Source organism: Neolamprologus multifasciatus, chromosome 19 (assembly GCF_963576455.1).
Source record: "Neolamprologus multifasciatus chromosome 19, fNeoMul1.2, whole genome shotgun sequence".
NCBI lineage: Eukaryota > Metazoa > Chordata > Actinopteri > Cichliformes > Cichlidae > Neolamprologus > Neolamprologus multifasciatus.
In genome coordinates this window covers 14247459-14271566 of record NC_140457.1, presented here as the reverse complement: position 1 = coordinate 14271566, position 24108 = coordinate 14247459, and the positions used below count along the sequence as shown (strand labels likewise).

Below are 24108 nucleotides of genomic sequence, written 5' to 3'. Positions count from 1 at the left end.
ATTATTAGAACAGTATTTGGTGTTTGAGGTAATACTATCTGTTCAGACAGAGAGAAAGAAACAAGTAGAAGTGCCTTCAGCATACCACAATGACCTTTGACATTATACTATGACCAAGTAATTGCCTCTATTTTTGACTGTGGGTTCATGCATGTATTTTATACTCAATACATTCAATGCAAACACAACAGAAGGGGCTCAATCATGAACTAGAGTATATTCCAAAGGCAAACAAGCAGCGTGCACTATGGCCACAACATCAATATTTTACAGAGAGACCATTACAATCATGGAAACTTAAAGATTTTATGCAAATATTTGAATGCATCTGTGAACATCTCTTTTCCTTTGCCTCGTGGCAAGGCGAGGATGTTAAACATATACATAGTCGCTGCACCAGAATGAGACTATTTCTTCAGGAAGATGCTTTGTTTAACACAAAATCAACACCAGAGGTTTGAAGCTTCTAAAAAGTCAAAGAGCCGCTCACACCAGGTTTGTGGCACAAGTGGTCTCTACACTTGGCACAGTCTGTGTCCTTTAAATCTACAAGCAAATATATTACAATAGCAAAAAAAAAAAAAAAACCCCACAAAAAAGCAGTGCATATATTGACCAATATTACACATTTCAGTTCTTATATGGACAGAATTGTGTAAACAATGATTATACAGGAAAGTGTAACCCATGTTTAAATGTAGGAATTTACTTAGTTTGGCTGGATTCAAACAATTCTGTAAGATAGAAATGTGTGACTAGATTAGAACTTTTCCAGACACGGCGATGTTTCTAAATAATCCTACAGTGATTTATCGAGAGGGATCAAAAGGAAGCCTCTCATTGTCTCTTTGTCTGCATCCCTGTCGTCCATAAATGGGGAGCAGGCACAGATGTCCGCGCGGGATATCCCTCTACTTGTCATGCCTTTCATGGAGAAGCTGTTGTCAATGGGGCAGTGGGCTACCAAATATGGAGAAGGGCTCGCACTGGTTGGCCCCTTCTCATGGACACTGTCAGAGTATAAACTGGCGGGGCATGACATTTCAGCACCCCTGGTTTACACACTCAAGAGTCGGCCTCTGGTGCTGATCTGGTGAGTACTCACAGCTGATCAAACGGGAGTGAAAAAATGACAAACACTGGATTTATTACACTAAGATCGATCCAGGACTTTAATGCAAACTGCAATGACCTCCATCTTTTACTTACAAGAATCATTATCTAAATTAAACCGATCATTTCATCAAAAGCGACATGTGGATCATCAACTTCTTTTGTGGATTACAACTGATGCAAAGTCCTAACAACGCTTTTACGCTACACAGCGCTAGTGTTAGTGACTTAAATATCCGAATACACAACTCTCAAATTCGTGAAATATGTAGTTTGTTATGTGATATATTACATAAAAGTAATTTATTATTATCCATAACCAGTTTTCTGGCTTCAGGATCCACCAAAAACGATCTTATGTGTGCTGTTTGCGCTGAACCTATAAAGAGAAGGGAACCGCTTTAATCGCCCAATCAAAAAAACAAACAAACAACAACAACAACAACGACAAAAAACCCCCCCCAAAACAAAACAAAAAGAACAGGACAACTGTTATCGGAACTAATCGTGCTCGTGCGCGCACCGGCCTGTCTGTTGCAGACCTGCCGCCATGTGTGACGACGAGGAAACTACAGCCCTGGTGTGTGATAACGGTTCTGGACTGGTGAAGGCGGGTTTCGCCGGAGATGACGCACCACGAGCGGTGTTCCCTTCCATTGTTGGTCGCCCACGTCACCAGGTAATTTAAACTGTTCATAAACACAACAGTGGCACTGTAGAGACGTGTATGCATGATTTATACTTAAAAAAAATAAAAAATAAAAATAAAAAATAATCTAAGGCTTTTACCTCCAGGCTTTGCAAGGATAAGCAGAGTTGTGCGTAATTGCGCACGCATCTATTGTTTACACTGGAGGAAACCGACCAGCCATGTTTTGTTCTAATCATCAGTAACTCCTTCACTACATCACTTCACCGATTCCTGATGTTTTCAGGGCGTCATGGTTGGTATGGGCCAGAAGGACTCCTACGTCGGGGACGAGGCCCAGAGCAAAAGAGGAATCCTAACACTAAAGTACCCCATCGAACACGGCATCATCACCAACTGGGACGACATGGAGAAAATCTGGCACCACAGCTTTTACAACGAGCTGCGCGTGGCCCCAGAGGAGCACCCCACTCTATTGACAGAAGCCCCCCTCAACCCAAAGGCCAACAGAGAAAAGATGACACAGATCATGTTTGAGACTTTCAATGTCCCCGCAATGTATGTGGCCATCCAGGCAGTGCTGTCCTTGTACGCTTCTGGGCGTACCACAGGTATGACACAGACCTCCCCAGGTGCTGTGCAGCATTTGAGTAGATTAAAAAAAGGTACATTAAATGTTTACATATTCTCTAATGGCTCTAGGTATTGTCCTTGACTCCGGTGATGGTGTGACCCACAATGTCCCCATCTATGAAGGGTACGCTCTTCCCCACGCCATCATGCGCTTAGACTTGGCCGGCCGTGACCTCACAGATTACCTCATGAAGATCCTGACGGAGCGTGGTTATTCTTTTGTCACAACCGGTGAGTGTAAAACGTTAGTCACAAATTTCAAACACGGGCGACCTGTAAAACACTAAAACATCACTCAGACTTTACTTTTACTTCACTTTTATTTTGTTTTATTTCAAAAATCAACACGGGTATAAAGATACAAAGAATTATTATAACACGGTATCAGAGGAAGGATTTATCTTGTGTCCAAAGTACCTTTTTTCTGACTACAACGCACCTGTCTATCTCCGTCAGCTGAACGCGAGATTGTTCGTGACATCAAGGAGAAGTTGTGCTACGTCGCTCTGGACTTTGAGAACGAGATGGCCACCGCCGCCTCATCCTCTTCTCTAGAAAAGAGCTACGAGTTGCCCGACGGCCAGGTCATCACCATCGGCAATGAGCGTTTCCGCTGCCCGGAAACCCTCTTCCAACCCTCATTCATTGGTGCGTAAAAGCGAACACAACATCTAAGCACTAATTTAATTGCAGTGACACTGTTGAAATGTCGCGCTGAATTAACTGTAAGTCCCTGCAATAGTCATTCACGCATAGTATGGCCTTCACTGCAATGTAGAGACTGTTAAAGTCACTTTCTTCTGGTGTAAGGAACGTTTCCATCAGCTCAATTCCATGCTGGAACTTGTTACAATATTAATGTGAACCAATCGTGAAGCAGGAGGGGTAGCTGTCAGTCAAAGAATCAGTCTAATATCTGGGTCTTAATATGGCTCTCAATATTTAATGCTTGCTTATAACTGTTAATTATTCCTTAGGCCTAGAATACTACCACACATTTGTACATGAATTGTTTTCCAAGCATATACACCTCTATTTCTCACATTTTTGACTAAATATGGCTACCAAGTGGAGCTTCCGATATATCCATCACCGATTTACCACCTTATCACCGTTAAATGCATATCAGTTGTCTAAAGCAGTGCCTTCCACTTCACATTGACCTTAGCTCCGCAAACATCAGCTGTTGGCGGAGCTGTCCCTTTCAGCACCTGTTGTGGCAGCTGACCGCGCTGTCAGATGTGTACTTTGCTGCACGAGGTAAAAACTCACTCACTTGTTCTGTGTGTTTGCCAAGGAATGGAATCCGCTGGCATTCACGAAACCACATACAACAGCATCATGAAGTGCGACATTGACATCCGTAAAGACCTGTACGCTAACAACGTTACGTCCGGCGGCACCACCATGTATCCGGGTATCGCTGACCGCATGCAAAAGGAAATTACAGCTCTCGCCCCCAGCACCATGAAGATTAAGGTAACTTAACACACTGTTGAATAACACATTTATTTGTAATTTTCCCAAGTTGACAAACGTGCTTGTGTTTAGATCATCGCCCCCCCTGAGAGGAAATACTCTGTGTGGATCGGCGGCTCCATCCTCGCCTCGCTGTCCACCTTCCAGCAGATGTGGATCAGCAAGCAGGAGTACGACGAGGCTGGACCCTCCATTGTCCACAGGAAGTGCTTCTAAGAGTCCACCTGCCCACCTCCGCATTGCACTCACCCTTTATTACCTCACCCTTTATTACAACCGAAGTTACGACTGAAAACAGCAATTCGCGCGTTGCTGTTAATGTTTTTTTGTTTACACAAGTGCAATTTTATGTGAAGATGTACAAGTTTATTAATAAACAAACAGCCTGCCCAGCCCCTTTCTTTCCTTCTCCCTTAAGCGCCAAAGCTCTGCCCTTTCATCACGTGATGGATGAGTAAAGGTTATTAAAGATTTGAATTAGAAAAGATTACAGTGAGCGGAGAGGATAAGCCACCTCATGAGAAATTAACCTAGCAAAGTTTCATTTAGTAAAAACGCCACCGTCACGTGACCAGAAAACCACGTCTCCGAGGTTAAGAAATGCAGATATATGGGGACACAAAGTGTTTGAAACCAGCTATAATTTTAATATAAAGAGGTCTGTGTAATAAAGATCCTATATATGTATATGTATATGTGTATGTACATATACATATACATATACTTTTTTTTTTTGGGGGGGGGGGGGGGGCGCTTTGACTTAACATGTTCTATAAACCACACAATAGTCTAATATTAGCATGAGTACACAGTGCCGTGCCATAGGTTGAAGCCTCAGAGCATTATACAGGGCGGGGTCACATATTTTGCTTCTATTTTTAAACTTCCACACAAACAGAGAGAGGCAGGCAGACAGGCAGGCTGCCTTGTAAAGCGATTAGCAACTCGGATGGTACTTTCACTCTGTCACTGTATCCAGAGCATCATCTTTGCCCGAGGTGGAAACAACAGCTACCAACCGGGCAAAGATGACGGCGACATGGGGAGGAATCCTCCGGGTATGCAAAGCTGTCTGCTCCAAGAAAGAAATACTGCCTCCACTTAGCCCATAAAGCTGCATTTGCTTTGTGTTTCAGATATAACCTAGAACCGCAGATAAAACAATAGATTTTGTTAAAACTGATGCAATGTGAAACACTAGGTAGACGCAGCCTGCCTGTAAGTGTGCGTTTATCTATAAACTAAAAAACAAACAAACAAACAAAAAAACAGAGTCCCCTTGACCTTGTTCTCAGAACACGGTGCCCCCACAAGCACTGTCCAGAAAACATAGATGTTGCTGTATGTGGCTGCACGTGCAGTTTTGTACCTCAGTTTGTTAAGTAACAATACAGTGTACCGGTTTGATTCAAGCAAGCCATGCAAAAATGTATAAACCTTTGATTCTAGCACTCTAGACACCCTAGTCTACAGCAGAGTCCACTGGACGGTGCACGTTATGTCCCAAACTAAGTACCTGGAAATCAGAAACCCTGATACTTCTGGCTGCTCTCCACCGACCTGTCTGCACGTACGTGACGCGTGGGAGGGAGGGGGGAAGACTACTTAAAGGCGGATTAACGCTGGCAAGACATTAAATCCAACCTCCCTCCATCCAGACGCAGCGCGCAGCCCATCAAACTGATCTGAAGATCGAAAATAGGAGGGCTTATAGTAATCAGCCCTTCAGACTCTCATGACAAGGAAAAGTGTGGCAACGTTGTGGGAGCGCTCGGCACACACAGCAGGACTGGCGCTGCGCGCTCAGCGCATAACCAACCAGATAGCGCGCAGAGAGAAAGAGAGAGACGAGGACGGTAGCAGCATCCCGTGACGGATGCATTTTTTAGCTAAAATCGAGCCTTGTGGAGACTGACAACAGCAATAGACAGAAAGAAGCCGGACGGGAAATAAAACCCTTTCTTTTTGGAGGGATTTGAACACAGTGCCGTTGCGCTCTCGTCTCCTCCGGATGCTCAGAAATGGGGGAATGGACTATACTAGAGAGGCTCCTGGAGGCTGCTGTCCAGCAGCACTCTACTATGATCGGAAGGTAAGATGACCAACAAAAACCAAGATCAACCGAAGAAACGCAGCAGCCTCCAGGACCGTCTTTAGCATGGTTCCCAGTCCCCCGTTTCTGTCTTTTACCTCCAGGATCTTCTGTAGCATGGTGCCCAGTCTTCGTGTCTGTGTTGTGGATTTTTCTGTCTTGTTCCACAGATATCCTTTTTTTGTCGTCGTCGTCGTCCTCCTCCTCCTAAGCGAGACAGCTGAGTAGATCAGTTAACAGCTGTCTCTTCAGAACCTGGGATGGTGCTGCGAAGTTGAAAGCCTAAACTAAAATCCATGTGTCGTTTCATGTGTTCATTCATCCATTTATCCATTTGATGTTTGGTGGTGAGTTTGAGTGGTGGTTGTGCACTCATGGGTGGCAGACAAAGATTGAACGAGAGTCGGCGTTATCACCTCCTTCCATTAACAAAGCACACACAGGTACAGTAACGGCAACACCGATTCCTACATGTCATTCCCATTAAATCATAAAACACACGCTCTATATACAGACGTGACATTATCCATGAGAGAATAACGCTGTTAGAAGCACATAACACGTCAAAGAGCGTCCTGTTTCAGCACTGGACAGCTCCCTACACCAACACGCCAGATTTTGACTCCAAGCGCATCAGCCACCGAGGCAGCGCACAACTGAACCACGCTTACAGTAACCGTACATATTTACACGTATTTTCACATTGTTGTTTGCTTGCTTTTTAGGATCCTACTAACAGTGGTGGTCATCTTCCGGATTCTAATCGTAGCGATAGTTGGAGAGACTGTCTATGATGACGAGCAGACCATGTTTGTTTGTAACACCTTGCAACCGGGTTGCAACCAGGCATGCTACGACAAGGCATTCCCCATTTCACACATTAGATATTGGGTTTTTCAAATCATCATGGTGTGCACTCCGAGCCTTTGTTTTATCACATACTCGGTGCATCAGTCGGCCAAGCAGAAGGAGCGGCGCTACTCAACAGTCTATCTGACACTAGATAAGGATCAAGATTCGCTGAAACGAGACGAGAGCAAAAAGATAAAGAACACCATTGTTAATGGAGTACTTCAGAACACAGAGAACTCCACCAAAGAAGCCGAGCCAGACTGTTTAGAAGTCAAAGAGATCCCCAATTCGGCCATGAGAACTACAAAGTCCAAAATGAGGAGGCAAGAGGGCATCTCCAGGTTTTACATCATCCAGGTGGTTTTCAGAAACGCGCTGGAAATAGGCTTTTTGGTGGGTCAGTATTTCTTGTATGGATTCAACGTCCCCTCGGTGTATGAATGTGATCGCTACCCCTGCATAAAAGATGTCGAGTGCTACGTCTCCAGACCCACGGAGAAGACGGTGTTCCTGGTCTTCATGTTCGCTGTCAGTGGGTTTTGTGTGGTGTTGAACCTGGCAGAACTCAATCACTTGGGCTGGCGGAAAATCAAAACGGCCGTGCGAGGCGTGCAGGCTCGGCGAAAGTCCATTTATGAAATCAGAAATAAGGACTTGCCAAGGATGAGTGTGCCTAATTTTGGTCGCACTCAATCCAGTGACTCAGCTTATGTGTAACACACGTGGAAAAAAAACATGTAAAAAACAAAAACCATGATGGACATGATGGACAGCTGTGCACGCCGAATTCGTGTCATGACTTAAAGAGTGGGCAATTTTTTTTTAATTTGTTGGTCTTTGACAGACTTCATGGCAAGCGTGGATTACACGTTTGTTTACTTATTTATTCTTGCACTGATGCAACTTTTTAGTAACGTTTATACTCTGTAGGATGGTAAACGGAGACCATGTTAACGTGTTCACATATTTACTCTGGGGCTGTTCTGCTGTACTTGAAGAGAGTAAATGCAAAAATAATTGCACTAAGAGGTGAACACTTGAGAGCCTGACCTTATCCAAATGTGCTACTGACCTGACGGTGTTTTTAAGACATTTTCTTTCCACCTGTTTTGTTTTTGGCACCAACCTAATTAAATGGCACCATACAAAGGAAAAAAAAAATCAACCACCCAGATTTATATATAAATATAGATATATAAATCCTTACTGACTATGGTTCAGCGTAGATAAAACACATCAGCTTACTTCATGTTTTTTTGTTGCCTGTGTTGCACCACTGACCTTAACACATGTATCCATTCCACTGCTTAATAGCTAACTTGCAAAACAGTATCTGGTGAATTTGCTGCAAAACGCTAACGTCTGTGATTTCCTTAATTTATGACACACCAAAGCGCCCACTGCTTTTATTTGTGAAGTGTTTTCTTGCTTTTGTGTAATCAAGTGCCATACTTGTATATAGACATAATATATATATATATAGATATGTATACATATGAATATATAAATATATAATAATCATCATGAAAGCCGATTCCCTGCTTGGATTATGCTAAATACCGCCTAATTTCTTATTTGCTTTAAATGTATTTGTTGTGATTTAAACGAAAAAGAAAAGAGATATAAAATTTTATCTGTTTTATTTTGCAAATGACTGGGAGAAGAAATGAAGTGCTACTCTTTTTTTATATACAAGAAATGTCTCTCCCCAAACCGAGCTGATAAAAACTGAAAAATAGCACAAAATTGAAATTTTTATCAAAGAACGGGCAATAGAAATCTGCTCTGGTGCTACAGTTTTTCATAGAATGGTTTTAAAATGTAACCGAAACAGATCAGAAAAAAACTAACATCTTTTTTTTCTGTGGAAAATAAAAGTGGGATTAATGTACACCAGAAATGTGTGAGGTGCAGTACTTTGTGTCCGCTGCTGGAGCTTGTTTGGAGCTGACCTATCACACAGATATCCAGTGGAAGTTTTGCCTTGGTGCAGTGAAGAATTAAGCCACACCCACTTAGTTAAAAAAAAGGAGGAAAAAAAGGAAAAGAAAAACCTACCGCAGGACACACCTTGTGCAGGATCTCACCAATCTGCAATGTGTTGCAACACTGATGCTGCTTCAACGAGGCGCATCAATACTTATGCTACATAAAGAAGTGGCCTGGGGGAACTTTTAGTCTATATGACATGCATCAAATCAGACACTGGCCTCAGCTCTGACGGAGTGTTTGGGTGATATATTACTGAGCAAACTGTTGTGAGAATTTACTTATAATGTGCAGGGATGAGAAAAGCTGATCATTATTCCGAATGCTGAAAGAGCTGCCCTTTCTCTGCTCATCCCTTCTCCTCTTATTTAAGGAAAGCAAGCAGCCTGAGCTGAGGGGAGCCTTTGTGTGCATCTTCTGAAGGTCAGAGTGAAAACAAAGATGGGAAGGGGGGGGGGGGGGCACATACAGTTACAAACGAATTTTTGCAGCTCACCGTTGCAGGTGATCTGGGAAAAGGCTGGTCCCTTCTCATCTAGGATGACTCTGCAAAGCTGGGTGTAATCAAAGAGGAAGGGCAGCCACACATCCATCTCCTTCTCAGCAGGGACTAAAGATTTCTTTCTAAGTCCTGAAGTAAAGAAAATGAAAAAAGAGAAGAAATGAAAAGAAAGAAGAGCTGTTTGCCAATTTAACTCAGCGCAGTGCAGTTTACAGCTGTGTGCATTTGTCTCCCTCTCTTTTTCTGCATTTAATTTTGCCACAAAAAAAATCAAATCAAATGAAAAGTTAAAGTATAAAAAAATATAAGTTAAAGTATCTCCAGAAACAAACAAACAAAGGAATGGGATGCTATTGTTTTATTTAATTTCTTGCAATACTTTACCTGGTTTCAAAATCCAGTCATAGAGCAAAATTATTGGGGTATGTTGGAATGCAATTACGCATGCTGTTTTGCATTTACATCATATGAATGTTGCAGGTCTCAGCGGAGATTACGTTGTGCATGTGTTGTCTGCATTTTTGTGGTGATGGCAGCCAGGCTACCAGTCACATAGAGAGTGTTTGCCCGGTGATCTGACAAATGCACATGACATATATCTTGTGGGAGATTAAACATCTGAGACAATATAGGTGTACTGTATATGGAGACCAAGTAATCTCAACGATATATGCATTTATCTGCTGGCCTCAGCCACCCCGACAACTGCAGTAGAACAAAATAAGGGCATATGCGAGCTATTTTTAAAACTCTAAGTCAAAACACTGTGGGAACACCTCTAATTTCATGTGATTGCAGATGCACAGGTTGAAGGCAGGGGTTTTTAGAGTCCCATTTCCCCCTTTAATGTGAGTCACAGACAAAGAATCACCCTTATATTAAAGGGAAGGTCTTCTCCCTAGGCTGTATACTGTGGGAGAGGAAGGCTCTCATCTCATAAACAAAGGGATTTATTATGAGCATTGTGGGCCTCTTCATCATAACTCTGCCACCTTGCTTCTTGATAAAAATAAACCATGTGCTGCACATGCACAGATATCAGAGACATAAGATATTCTTTAATAACCTGCAGATTTTGATAAATGTGGTGAAAGAATCTATAAGAATCTCCACTTCAGAAACATCTGCCTTTTAATGTAGCTGGCAGAATTATTTTTACATTTATATTTCACATTTGATATTTCACATTAATGTATCATACCACAGAAAAAAAAAATTCTTATAGTAAATGTTTATTTTTTTTAATATAAGGACTCTAAGATTTAAATCTTGGGACTCATATTGTGATTTGCTCAGAAAAGCAATATAACTAATTAATTCAAATGTTAATAATTATGTTGCACAAGGACAGTATGAATCTTACCACAACACACAGTCTCATGAGACACAATTCACACAAAATATAATCATCTCCTGTTTAAACAAAACCACACGCACAAAGAAAAAACTAAGCATAATGTAACAAACACCACACAGGGCATACATATTACAGTGATACTAAGAAATACAGGCAGGTAATAAAAATACTAATAAGGCTTTATTTAATTATGAAGTTATTTTAATGTTAACAGGAATTCTGCTCCAGTTAACAGACACGCAGGCTTTTATTGTTATTCAGTGTACAACAAGTGCACAAGGCATGAAATTTGGCACACTTGGCTCAACAGAAGATGAAATATATACATATAAAACTATTTTAAATGTATCAAAATACAAAGCAGCAAAAATACTGTAACAATGGTAAAAAGCGACCTGTGGAATTACAGAAAGAAAAATAGTATGAATGTAATATTTTAGAGTACAGCAGTCTGATGTGATTCTGTTGCTACTATACTGTACGTATGGCATCATAATAATGTATGTGTTTGTAATTCAGAAATATTTTATATTATACACAGCAACAGGTTTGCAGAAGCAAGTATAGTACTTATATTTTAGCGACAGTGTGGCTCCAAGCCTAGGTCTGAAATTAGTTTGTGGTTCAGCGAGCTGACCTACTGATCTATGTTGTCCTGGTTTTGCTTTCTCTTGAGAAGAACCAAAATAGTAATTTTCCTGGTTAGGAATTGGGAATGTGTTATATTCTGACCAGAGTGTGTTTGCAAGCCCAGGCTCGCAGGCACAAGTGATGAAGCCAAAGCTAAAGCTGAGGCTTGATATATAAGAGCTTCATCTAAGATGCAATTAATAACAAAAGACAACACCGTGTTGCTCTGGAACCTAAACACAGATTGTCCATACATAGAGTATATAAAATGCTAACATTTTCTGTGCTGGAAGAAGCATGTGAAATCTTTAGCTATGAAATAAAAAAGTCACTGAGGTTGGAGACATAATAACTGAAAAAAAAAAAACAACCTCAAATAACTGAATTTGAAGTTCATAATACACATCTTCTAATGTCAAGAACCGTTGTTCTGAATAAAGCTGGAAACGGTAAAAAAGTCATTTTCATCAGCCCACATCTACACATAAAAGACGACATAGTTTCCTTTATATAGTATTTATATTAGTACTAATTATATATTAGTACTTTAATACCTAGCATTAAATGCCAATAAATAAATAAAACAAGGCACAGCTACAGAAGGAACCATTTGTTTAGTTAACACTTGTTCATGAGTCTACTGTATTCAATTCAATTAAATTCAACTCAACTCAATTTATACAGCTCGAAATCATAACAACAGTCACCTCAAGGACTGTTGGGTTAAGATAGACCCTGCATTGATGCATAGACAGAAAAACACAAAAATCATAAGATTGTTCCCACTGTTGCTCTTTGGCGACGACCGGTTGGGTTACTGTCAGTGAGTTATTGAGAAGGAATGTAGCCAAATGAAAGACACCACAGTGGAAGGATCGCAAACAGCACCGTTACACTGCCATTACCTGCTGTGGAGTGATGAAAGTAAAGGAAATACCACTGCATTGACTTGAATGGCTGTTATCAAGAGGGAATAGAATGACCAAATATATCAGGAGTAATGCAAGATATTTTCTGTAATAAACTGTCTAAAGTTCACCCCGTGCTCTTTGTGTATAGCTGTTGGTTTGATGAAGATTGGTTCACATTTTATTGCCAAAAACAAAAACTTTAGAAACACTATATGGTGTCTATTTGTTTGTGGGTTTGTCTTTTGTAAAACTTAAAATGATCTTTTTTAAGATCCTAAAAATACATTTCTGAGAAGAGGAAGAACCCGCTCGCCTGTGTTTTTCCTGCAACACGACTTGATCCGCGTGGCCTTTGAAATCCAGAACTTTCACCTGAGAGTAAATCCTGCAATCCTTTTGCCCCAAAACAAGCACGTCCTCCCAATTTCCCTTCTTTTACCAATCTGAAAAGAGAAGGCTGGCTCCAGGGAAGTGCTGCTTTAATTCTGCCTTTTGCACCGATTACAGCATGAAAGGTGGAGAGCAAACAGAAGAAAAACAGTGAATATGGGTCTTTTTGATCCACTCAGCCAGAAGCAATAAAATTAGCCCGGTTACGGTGGCACATATGAATGGTATAGCATGGTATGGGCAGATATGGCAGACACTGAAACAAAACACACTGGATTTTCACGTTCATGTGGAGGAGGACGCCGGAAAGCATTTGCAGAGTGTGACCAACTTTGTAACTTTCTGTCTGCCGGAGGAGGGAAGGCATCCACTTTGTTCTGGCTGTAAAGTAGGTTTCTCTGTCTCTTCATCCTCACCAATTTATTTTAAAGCTACTAAAAGAAGCAGAAAAACAAACTTTTCATTCACTAAGCCTATGGTCGCTTTGTCTTTAAAAATCACCAATATAATGAAATCTTCACGGTACAAGGACTAAAGGACAGAGAACATCTGACAGAGTCTGGTTTGAGGGATTTGGCTGGCTGGTTTGGTTGTAGGTTAGGTCGTATTGACCCATACAGAAGGATTTGGTTGAAAACAAGCACTGGCACTGAAAAAATATACCTGACAGACCTGAGAACAGATTAATTTCTCATCCACTTTTTAATGTGACCCGAGGATTAGGAACATTAGCGGATTATGCTCACATTTGTCAACCAGAGGTTCACAGTGGGACAGCCAGCAACTGGGTAAGGACACAATGCACCTGAACCCAAAATCTGATGGATTCCTATTGTTTAGGTAGGCCAGGGGAAGATGGAGTTAGCCAGGATAAGGCTATTAGAACTTAAAAAAAAAGACCAGGTAACTTTACTCATTACATTTTAATTCTTTTTTTTTTTATATCGTAACAATTTTCTGTGGTGAAGATCTAACAGGTCTAAGCCCTAATCTTTGTAATACTACCTTTTTTTTTTTTTTGCCATACTGCACAAAGTTCCCCTAGTAAAGTATATGTTATTAATGTAAATCAGATGGGACCAGGCCGCACTGCAACAAAAAACAAAAGCTAAATAATTTCTTGCTTGTGACATTTCAAATTTCCATCCTGAGGTGACAATTCATTCTCACATCTACAGCCTGTTCCAACTTTCTACACCCACTTGCCTCCTCTGCATTCCCTAATAGCTTGTACTACACACAGCCCATCGACCCTGAGAAATGTTTAGGTTCTGCACCATTACACAGCCAATAAAAATCATTGGCTGGCAAGCCTTAATCGGACACAGAGCTGTTCACCGGCCAATTGAACTTGTACTGATATAGGAGGTACAGAATAGCAGTGTGCAAGAGGGAGGAGACAGAGGCAGAGGTGTAGAGATATTAATTTACTACTACCCACACTGAAATGCAGTCACATAAAGAGAAGGCTATGAATCACTACAGAGGCACACAGGGACAGAAGATAACATCCATCTGGTAAGATTTGTGGGCGCAGAATAAAAGGACTACCTTCTAACTTGTCTGCTTAGGAGCCAGATGAGTGGGAAGCTGCTGCTATCAAAAATAAATAACTTTTTTTAAAAAGAGCATTTGTGTTGTGAGATGCAAATGCAGAATAAGAAAAACAAAGAAATTATACAAATGTACATTCATGATGAATTCAGTTGTTTATGGGTTCTAGAGGAAGTGTAAGATTACAAAGAGTCAATGGGTTGGGCTGACTGACGCTTGCCACTGCTATTTGATTCATAGGCTATGATGTAGCTCACTGTGGTTTACCTTTGGACTCTGTATGAACCACACACACCGCCATCTACTGTAAATATCCAATTTCTCCCTCATTTCTCCCTTTTCTTTCCTATTCCCTTTCCCTCTTGCTAAAGGATCTACTCCGCCTTTCTCCCACTTGCCTCTCTCTGCAATGCTCAACCTTTCACTACCTATAATCTCTTTCTCCCTCCCTCCCTCCCTCCCTCCCTCCTTAGTGTGTTCTTCCACATTGCTCAACCATTCTCTCACTCCTGTTCAGATGTGATGCCACTCTGCTGTGAATCACACGGCAGTCGTTTTAGAGGGCCTTAAAAAATAGTATGAGATCACACTTTTTTACTGTGTAGCTATCACAGTCATTTTTGGATGCAGCGCTGCTCAGAGAACACTATGTTTGACTTAAAAACGGCACAGAGGGATACAACAGTTAAATGAGTCAAGAGAGAATAATAAAGTCTACAATGTATCCAGAGGAGTATTGCACAGTGTTACAATATATGTATGACATATTACAGAATAATATATCAAATAGGCAAATATCCTCATTGGACTATATTCGGTACACCTTGCTAGTACAGCAAGGCACTGCTGTTCTTGGCATATATTCAAGAATGTGCTAGAAATATTCCTCAGCTATACTGCTCCATATTGACATGAGAGTATCACACTGTTGCTGCAGTTTTGTTTGCTGTACACCCATGGTACAGTTTATGAATTACTCAGAGAAGTCCATCTGACACCAACAACCTTACCATATTCAGAGTCACTTAAATCACCTTTAAATGTATTTGTATTCTTTTTATTAACTAGGCATGAAAATAAAGCTGATTATAGGTAGCTAAATTACAGTGTTTTCTCCTGTTATACATTTTCATGCTGTGTTTTGAGTTGTTGCTGGAATGATTCAATTAAACAAAAAGGGTTACATTATCATACATCATATCTGTTTCATATCTGTCTGTCTTTAAACATTTTGAAATCTTCTGATCTATGACATGGGCAGCACGGTGGTGATGGTAACACACAAGTTGGCTGTTGCCTTTGAACTACAAATACTCTATATAATTGCCTAAAATGAAATGTGAAATGACTATTCTACACCTTTAAGCACACATGCTGTGATGCTCCACTGACAATTCTCAGAACAAAATAAGGGCTGCTGGGAAATTTGTGTGGAAACGTATGCTGCTGTTGTGACTGAGGTGTTAATTAGACTGAGAAATTGTGCCTTGGACTCTCCTTCCAAGCAGTCCGGTTTCACAGAACACCTTCCCCCACACATGAGAAATCCGTGCCACGCCGTGCGCCAGCCTGCCAAAAGATGTCTTAGCTGTACGGCACTTGAAATGTGTCCATAAAATTCCTTATCATGAGAGATCAGCCTGTAATGTGAGTTATTCATTTCGCTGACAAATCTAGTGCAAATTTGTTAGCAGGATCATCGCAGCCAGGCTATGACATGCTGCATGTGTTGATTGTGTTAATGATTCTCTGCCTTCTCTTGCCAACTTATCTTTACAGCCAAAGGCAACACTGCCATGATTTCATAACATAATTAACAACCTGTATTTGGATACTGTAACAGCAAGAAACTGGACTGAAGAGCTTCAAACTAGAAAAAAAATAAGAATATTATGTAAGAAATGTAAAATTATTAGTCAATTACACATGACTTGACTAAAGAAAGTTGCAAACCAACAATCTATAATGAGACTGGAGAACTAATGAGAACCTGCACAAGGACAGTGGGGGCAGAGTTCACTACTGTACCTTCAGGCTGCTGATGCAGTGGAATACTTAAAGAAATGGCTTAATGGTATTCTAGGATCAATACACAGTCAACAAACAGAGGGGCTCTAGCTGCTGTGGGTCTGTTTTTTCTGACTTCAGCTGATTTATGCTATCACGATCCAAAAATGTGTACCTTTATAATGTTGAAATGTAATTTTTTTCTCGGCAGTTTTCTGTCCACTACAGTTTTAGTTGCTATGGAGAATGCTTACATTTTGAAAAATGGCAGCTTTACACAGGTTAGCTCAGTATTGCAAAGAATCATGAATCCTTGAGACAGTTTTATCGTGCTGACTTGCACGATATGGGCAGTGTTTCCCACCTTCCTTTGGGAAAAACATCATTGTTCTGCCTTACATCTTCCAAAACACAAGTTAAAAAGGTACTCCCAGTGCTGGCCAACAAGCCTACAGACATTTGGCAAATATCCATCTGTGATGGTTGACTTGACAACAACAAAACATCTGCTGTAGCAATTACATTTTATTGATCAGCTGCTGTTGGTTTGATGCATTAGACCGCTGTCGTACATCAATTTTTTGAATGTGGGTTGTTTGTGGATTTTTCTACTTAGGTTGAGGTAGTCTTGTGCTGAAGAGCTCAGTTTGTGTCTTTCCATTAAAGCAAGTGTTTGAGTGTTGTGGATCTAACTGTTCAAAAGGTTGCCTTGAGCAAACTAATGTGTAACTTCTTTTGCCAAAAACACACAAAGACACGCAAGATGTAAGACCCTGAATACATATGCCCACGCAAGTGCCTCTTTCTGGATGATGGTGATTTTTCACATTGCCTTGACATTCTTTCTTTTAAGTATTCACTTAGTCATTTTGTACTTCACTTTTTTAACCAAAAATTATTCTGTTATACTTAAGATTTTTTTGTCTTCCTATAACTGCCTTGCTTTTGTCCACAGACATGTAAAAGGCACTTGGTACAGTGCCTCTCTAGTTAGAGCTGGTCAGGCTCAGGCTGGTCTGGGAGCTCTCCCATGGCCTTAGGAGGCACAACTGGAGACAAGCTGGTCTCTCTCCAAACAGAGATTTGGGTTCACATGACCTGATCAAGCAGCTGCCCCCCCACACAGTCCTTCCCTGCAGCATCACACACTGCTGACTGGGAATGTCCTCTGTGCTGAAGCTCACGTCATTTTGTAGAATTATATTTATATAGCATATCATAACATGGTGTTTCTATGCACTTACATACTGATGTCTGCATAATGTGCATGCACATGTATAGGCCAAGGTATGAAAAAAGCAAAGTGCAGAGTTACTCTCATTGTTTTATATAGGCAATAAATCTGTGCTTAGATAACATAACCAGGATGCTGTATGCACCCCATGAGGACATACAGGACTACAGAATATCCTCATGAATACTGAGGAAGTGGTGGTTTGTAGCTTGCCAAGTCTTTACAAATGTTGCAGTGGAAGGCTGAACACCCAGAAGGCATACAAAACCAAAACCATCCATCCATCCATCTTCATCCGCTTTATCCGGGGCCGGGTCGCGGGGGCAGCAGCCTAAGCAAAGAGGCCCAGACCTCCCTCTCCCCAGCCACCTCCTCCAGCTCATCCGGGGGAACACCAAGGCGTTCCCAGGCCAGCCGAGAGATATAATCTCTCCAGCGTGTCTTGGGTCTGCCCCGGGGCCTCCTCCCGGTGGGACATGCCTGGAACACCTCACCCAGGAGGCGCCCAGGGGGCATCCTTACCAGATGCCCAAACCACCTCAACTGGCTCCTTTCGATGTGGAGCAGCAGCGGCTCTACTCTGAGCCCCTCCCGGATGGCCGAACTTCTCACCCTATCTCTAAGGGAGATGCCAGCCACCCTTCGGAGGAAGCTCATTTCCGCCGCTTGTATCCGCGATCTCGTCCTTTCGGTCACTACCCACAGCTCGTGGCCATAGGTGAGGGTAGGGACGTAGATCGACCGGTAAATTGAGAGCTTCGCTTTTACACTCAGCTCCCTCTTCACCACGACGGACCGGTGCAGCGTCTGCATTACTGCAGCTGCAGCCCCAATCCGTCTGTCGATCTCCGGCTCCCTTCTCCCATCACTCGCGAACAGGACCCCGAGATACTTGAACTCCTCCACTTGGGGCAGGACCTCATCCCCGACCCGGAGTGGGCACTCCACCCTTTTCCGGCTGAGAACCATGGCCTCAGATTTGGAGGTGCTGATCCTCATTCCCGCTGCTTCACACTCGGCTGCGAACCGCTCCAGTGCGAGCTGGAGGCCCTCACCCGATGAAGCCAACAGAACCACATCATCCGCAAAGATCAGAGATGAGATCCTGAGGCCACCAAAGCGAAAGCCCTCCGCCACTTGGCTGCGCCTAGAAATCCTGTCCATAAAAATTATGAACAGAACCGGTGACAAAGGGCAGCCCTGGCGGAGCCCATCACCCACCGGGAACGAGTCCGACTTATTGCCGGCAATGCGAACCAAGCTCTTGCAACGGTTGTATAGGGATCGAATGGCCCGTAGCAATGGGCCAGACACCCCATACTCCCGCAACACCTCCCACAGGACACCCCGAGGGACACGGTCGAATGCCTTCTCCAAGTCCACAAAACACATGTAGACTGGTTGGGCAAACTCCCATGCACCCTCAAGTATCCTCGAGAGGATGAAGAGCTGGTCCAGTGTTCCGCGACCAGGACGAAAACCGCATTGTTCCTCCTGCATCAGAGGTTCGACTAGCGGACGAACTCTCCTTTCCAGCACCCTGGCATAGACTTTCCCGGGGAGGCTGAGGAGTGTGATCCCCCTGTAGTTGGAACACACACTCCGGTCCCCCTTCTTAAAGATGGGGACCACCACCCCGGTCTGCCAATCCACGGGTACTGCCCCTGATCTCCACACAACATTGCAGAGGCGTGTCAGCCAGGACAGCCCTACAACGTCCAGAGCCTTCAGGAACTCGGGGCGGACCTCATCAACACCAGGGGCTCTGCCACCAAGGAGTTGTTTAACTACCTCAGTGACCTCGCCCCCAGAAATTGGCGGGTCATTCCCCTCATCCCCAGACTCTGCTTCCTCCTTGGAAGACGCGTCAGTGGGATTAAGGAGGTCCTCGAAGTATTCCTTCCACCGCCTGACAATTTTCTCAGTCGACGTCAGCAGCGCTCCGCCAGCACTATACACAGTGCAGGTAGAGCACCGCTTTCCCCTCCTGAGACGCCTGACGGTTTGCCAGAACCTCTTCGAGGCAGTCCGAAAGTCTTTTTCCATGGCCTCTCCGAACTCCTCCCACACCCGAGTTTTTGCTTCAGCCACTGCCCGAGCCGCATTCCGCTTGGCCTGTCGATACCTGTCGGCTGCCTCCGGAGTCCCACAGGCTAACCAAGCCCGATAGGACTCCTTCTTCAGCCTGGTGGCTCCCTTCACCTCTGGTGTCCACCATTTGGTTTGGGGATTACCACCACGGCAGGCACCAACCACCTTGCGGCCGCAGCTCAATGCAGCAGTTTCGGCCAAAACCAAAACCATTCATATAAAACAATATTTTGTAGAGTCATTATGGATACAAAATGACTCTACAGAGCTTGGAAACAACAAGTTTAAATATACACACCTCACAAAATGTTATGACTAATGGAATTTTTTCACTGTTGCTTTAACTCTTTATCGCTCGAAAGCCTAGTGGGAGTAACACCTGAAGTTATTTTTTGAATTCAGTGGTTTCTGTCATGTTTTTTGACCTTCAAATAGAATAAGCAGCTACAGTCTTCTAACGATCATCAAACCACATCTTCATTGATGTATACTGAAGTGTCAAAACTGGTCATCAAGGATACAGAGGAGGCTGTCAAATGACTGAAACAGTGTAAAAATGGGAGTGGAGCAACTGAGAATCTTAAAAAACATGCTATGAGTGCAGCCAACTTGATATATGGGAGGTGAGTGTCCTTCATCACTCCTATAGGCGACTGGCTGGTGGCTGCATTTTGCTTTAGCTTTACAAATAATTTATTTTTAGTGACAGAGTAGCTTTTTCCTTGTTTTTTCTAAATAATTTTTTTGTGAAAACAAAATTTTAAATGGATTAACTAATCAGGCGAAAATAGAAAACAATCTGCTGCAAACCAATTAAAATTAGCTGGTAAAATTAGTGTGAAAAATACCTATTATTCATTCACATAGAAGTAATCAAATGGATGGAAACGAATCGTTTTCTGTTGTAAAAAACAAAGCAAAACACTGACAATATATAAGATATATAAGAAGGATGAGGTCACTGTAATGCCACTTATTGCTTTAGTTTCATGCTCGTTGTCTGATAATTACATTTATGTCACTCAGACTCAAGAGGAACCTATCAGCTTGTAAGTAGAAACTGTAACATTAGCCTTTTATTAATCATAAAGTAACCATTCTTTGGCATCTTTTTTGTTCTGAATGCAGACTTTTATTTACAAAATAAACACATGTTGCATTAAAAATAAACTTGAAACCAATGACTGAGACCATAAAGTCAATGAAAACATGATTAATGAGCTCTTAGATCAAGTGAGCAGTAAGGCTCTTCTCTCATACAAGTTTACAGAGTCAAATCAGACAGGTTGCCGCTTGCTGGCCAGAAGAAATAATGCTTTATGACTAAATCTCGGAAACCACTGATGTGGTATAAGGTTCATATTTTCTTTGTAACAGTATACAAATATGTTTTTGCATAAATTATTTAATTTGTGAATGATTTTTGTACATTGATTTGTAAACGCTATACATGCATGAATGCATGAATTTCAAGTTGTCCATTCTTCTTCATGTGTGCTGTTGCTCCACAAAGTCACTGTCAGCTCTTTTGGGTTAATGGATTTATCTATGGATACCTTTAAACAAAATAATATCAAATGAGTCAGACATAGAGTTCAGATAATTTGGTTAAGATAAGAATTATTTTCCTGAACAATTAAAACAATACATAAAAAGCATAAAGGATTTTTTTTATTAATATAAGACCTGCAAAGGAATGTGTTTGGACGGCTTAGAATAAAAGAGCATATTTAAGATTTTCTATGAATACAGGAAGACATTTTTGGTTCAATATCAAGAGCTGATAGTGAAGGTGCTCAACAATTAAAACATAGTCAAATTTGTAAAGATATATTAGAATGATTTTATATCATATATAAAAACTCTGTTGAGGGAGATCAAGCCACAACGCAAACAATGCAAAAGACCTGCAGTTTATTTACATACCAACAGTCTTTTGATGCCATGCAGACAAAATCATTACCACTGCATTCCTGATTCATGTGGTAATCAAAACTCCAACTGCCGGCCCATCTCATGGCCAGTATAATGTCACACAGGAAAATTGATGCTGTTTGTGTTTGAGAGACAGAAGTTATCATTTCAGCTCGCTGTGCTTATGTACAGTATGTCATCTAAATGCAAAATGCATGTTGTGTTGTGTGTTTGTGTGTGTGTGTATGTGGCTGGGGATGCAATTGGTTAGCATCAAAGCTGTCTCTCTACTCTCTCTCTCTCCCTTTCTCTATCTATTTGATTGCCTGGGCATGAGGGAAGGTTTTAATTATATTTTCTTTTATTCAAATGAATAATCCTGAAGCACTGTGCACCAGGGTTCCCTCCTGGGAGACGTCACACATCTGGCAAAGACTGCGCTGTTTTCGTAACTCTCTTTCTCTCTGGGTTACTGGAGCTCCCTTCTTTGTCTCTTTCAACATCCAGAGAGCTCCATAAACACATTTATTAATGAAATCAGATGCAAACAGTTCAAATTTATGTTGATAAATGTTATGTTTTAATTGATTGATTGATTGATTGATATGTTTATTGATTAGCATTCAAATATCTCAGTGAAGACAGAACAAAGATTTACCACAAAGCAAGAAAGCATGAGACAAGGCTAATCAAAAGGTATTGGCTGAAGCATTTGCTTATTACGCCAACCCTTTTAACAAAAGATCTTTTAGCATGCAGCTCCTGTACACAGGGCTCGAAGCAAATAATAAAATTCAATTCAATTCAATTTCATTTATATAGCGCCAAATCACAACAAATGTCGCCTCAAGGCGCTTCATAGATACAGAGAGAAAAGCCCAACAATCATATGACCCCCTATGAGCAAGCACTTTGGCGACAGTGGGAAGGAAAAACTCCCTTTTAACAGGAAGAAACCTCCGGCAGAACCTGGCTCAGGGAGGGGCGGCCATCTGCTGCGACCGGTTGGGGTGAGAGAAGGCAAACAAAGCAAAAACAAAACAAACAAACAAACAAACAAGAAAAAACACCACCACCTTAGTAAGTAACTACATCAAAGCAAAAGAATCAAGAGGTTTTCTGTTTTTTGTTTTTGTTTTTTTTTTTTGCTCTTTTCATTCTTGATATATATATTTTTCTAATACTCTATTTTTAAACATATTTTTAAACAAGGAAAATGAACTACACCTTTTTAAATCACTGTCATATTCAGTGCTTACATCAATTTACCAAAGATTCATTGTTCTTCCAACACAAATCATTAAGAAAACACAAGATAATACCTTTCCCCACAATTTGGAAACTCTTAATAACTACTCATCACTGACCAGAATATTGTTTATGTAAAAAAAATAAATCAATAAAAACTGTAATTTCAGAGTACAAAGTGATACGTTTGAATACATGGTTTGGTTTAATATATTTCCTAGACCACTCCTGTAGTGCAGTTCTCTGCCAAGGCCAATTCCCTATCTTGCAAAGAAGAGAAGCAGATCTGGATGAGCAGCAAAATTTAAAAGGTCCTTGTTCTACCCAAACACTACCCCTTCACTAACTTTACAGAAAATCATTGCAGAAAACACATAATCCAGCAAGGAAACACCAGTGAAAATACACCTTAACTATGCCAAGCTTAAAGAGAAACCAATAGATCCACACATTTTAAAAATAAATGTTTGGAAGTTTTGTTTCTTTAACTTTAATAATGTTTGAAGTTCTAAGAGATTCACTGAATAACCACTTCAGCTCTGGAAAAATAATCATAGTCAATTCATGCAAACTTATGTTAATGTATGCACAGCGGAGAACATGCATACTTAAATGAAACCCTTGATTCACAGTAAGCTCCATATGTTTAATAGCTTCTAAATGCTGTAAATATAGAGGAAATATAAACAGTGAAAAATACAAGCGAGCCTTTATATACCTGATTGTTGGGATTTCTCAGATGTACGGGATGTTTTTAAGGTGTTTTTTCTTTCTTTCTCATTGTTACCAGATGGGAAGGACTGGAAAGAACCACTCACTTTATGAAAGTGCTCAGTCAATCTCCCGTTTTGGATTGGCTTCTCACATGACTGAAATAGAGTGTGAAATTTCTGCTCAAACATTCATGAGCGCAGACCTGCATTAGATCACCTATGTACATCCATCGTCATGGGTGCTATGAATCAGAACAAGGCCAGGATAAAATAAGTGTGAGGAAGGGTAAGTGGAAAAGAAAGAGACATAAAGGCTACAGGACGAGAAAAAGAACCAGGGAATGGAATCCAGGGAGCAGCGTGTGAGGCCAGTGTCTCTTCCAGGCAGCCAGACGTGACTTCACCGCAGCTTCCTTGTTTGTGGATATGATCTCACTCATGCAGACAGAGACTATGCCATCCAGCATTAGCAAGCAGCTGCCAAATACTTTTATGCAAGTTGCTAGCCTCTGTGGAAACCTGCAGCAGTCTACAAGCTGTTTCCAGCCTTTGATAAATCATGCAGTGTTTACTACTACACTGGGTACAGAGGAGAAACCCAAATCCCAAAAACATAATCTCAACTCACCTGCATAATTCATCAGAGCTGAGGTGTAACTGTGTTCTAACATAAAGATGTCTGGCTGAAGATATCTACCTTTGCACTGTCAGAACTGAGTCCTATATTCATTTACATTCTAATAGTGCAGC

At 41.5% G+C, this 24108-nt stretch overlaps 2 protein-coding genes across 2 annotated transcripts; both read left to right on the top strand.

Annotated features, from left to right (window-relative positions):
- Positions 1-992: 992 nt before the first annotated feature.
- Positions 993-4268, top strand: LOC146496209 (actin, alpha cardiac muscle 1-like). Its single transcript, XM_085143447.1, has 7 exons — positions 993-1093; positions 1654-1792; positions 2049-2373; positions 2465-2626; positions 2852-3043; positions 3693-3874; positions 3947-4268. The coding sequence occupies exons 2-7, from the start codon at positions 1664-1666 to the stop codon at positions 4088-4090; spliced, it is 1134 nt and encodes a 377-aa protein (XP_084999573.1). The 5' UTR covers positions 993-1093; positions 1654-1663; the 3' UTR covers positions 4091-4268.
- Positions 4269-4639: 371 nt separating this feature from the next.
- On the top strand, positions 4640-8711 carry LOC146496208 (gap junction delta-2 protein). Its single transcript, XM_085143455.1, has 2 exons — positions 4640-5966; positions 6692-8711. Exons 1-2 carry the CDS (start codon positions 5896-5898, stop codon positions 7533-7535), a joined length of 915 nt encoding a protein of 304 aa, XP_084999581.1. The 5' UTR covers positions 4640-5895; the 3' UTR covers positions 7536-8711.
- The last annotated feature ends 15397 nt before the right edge of the window (positions 8712-24108 follow it).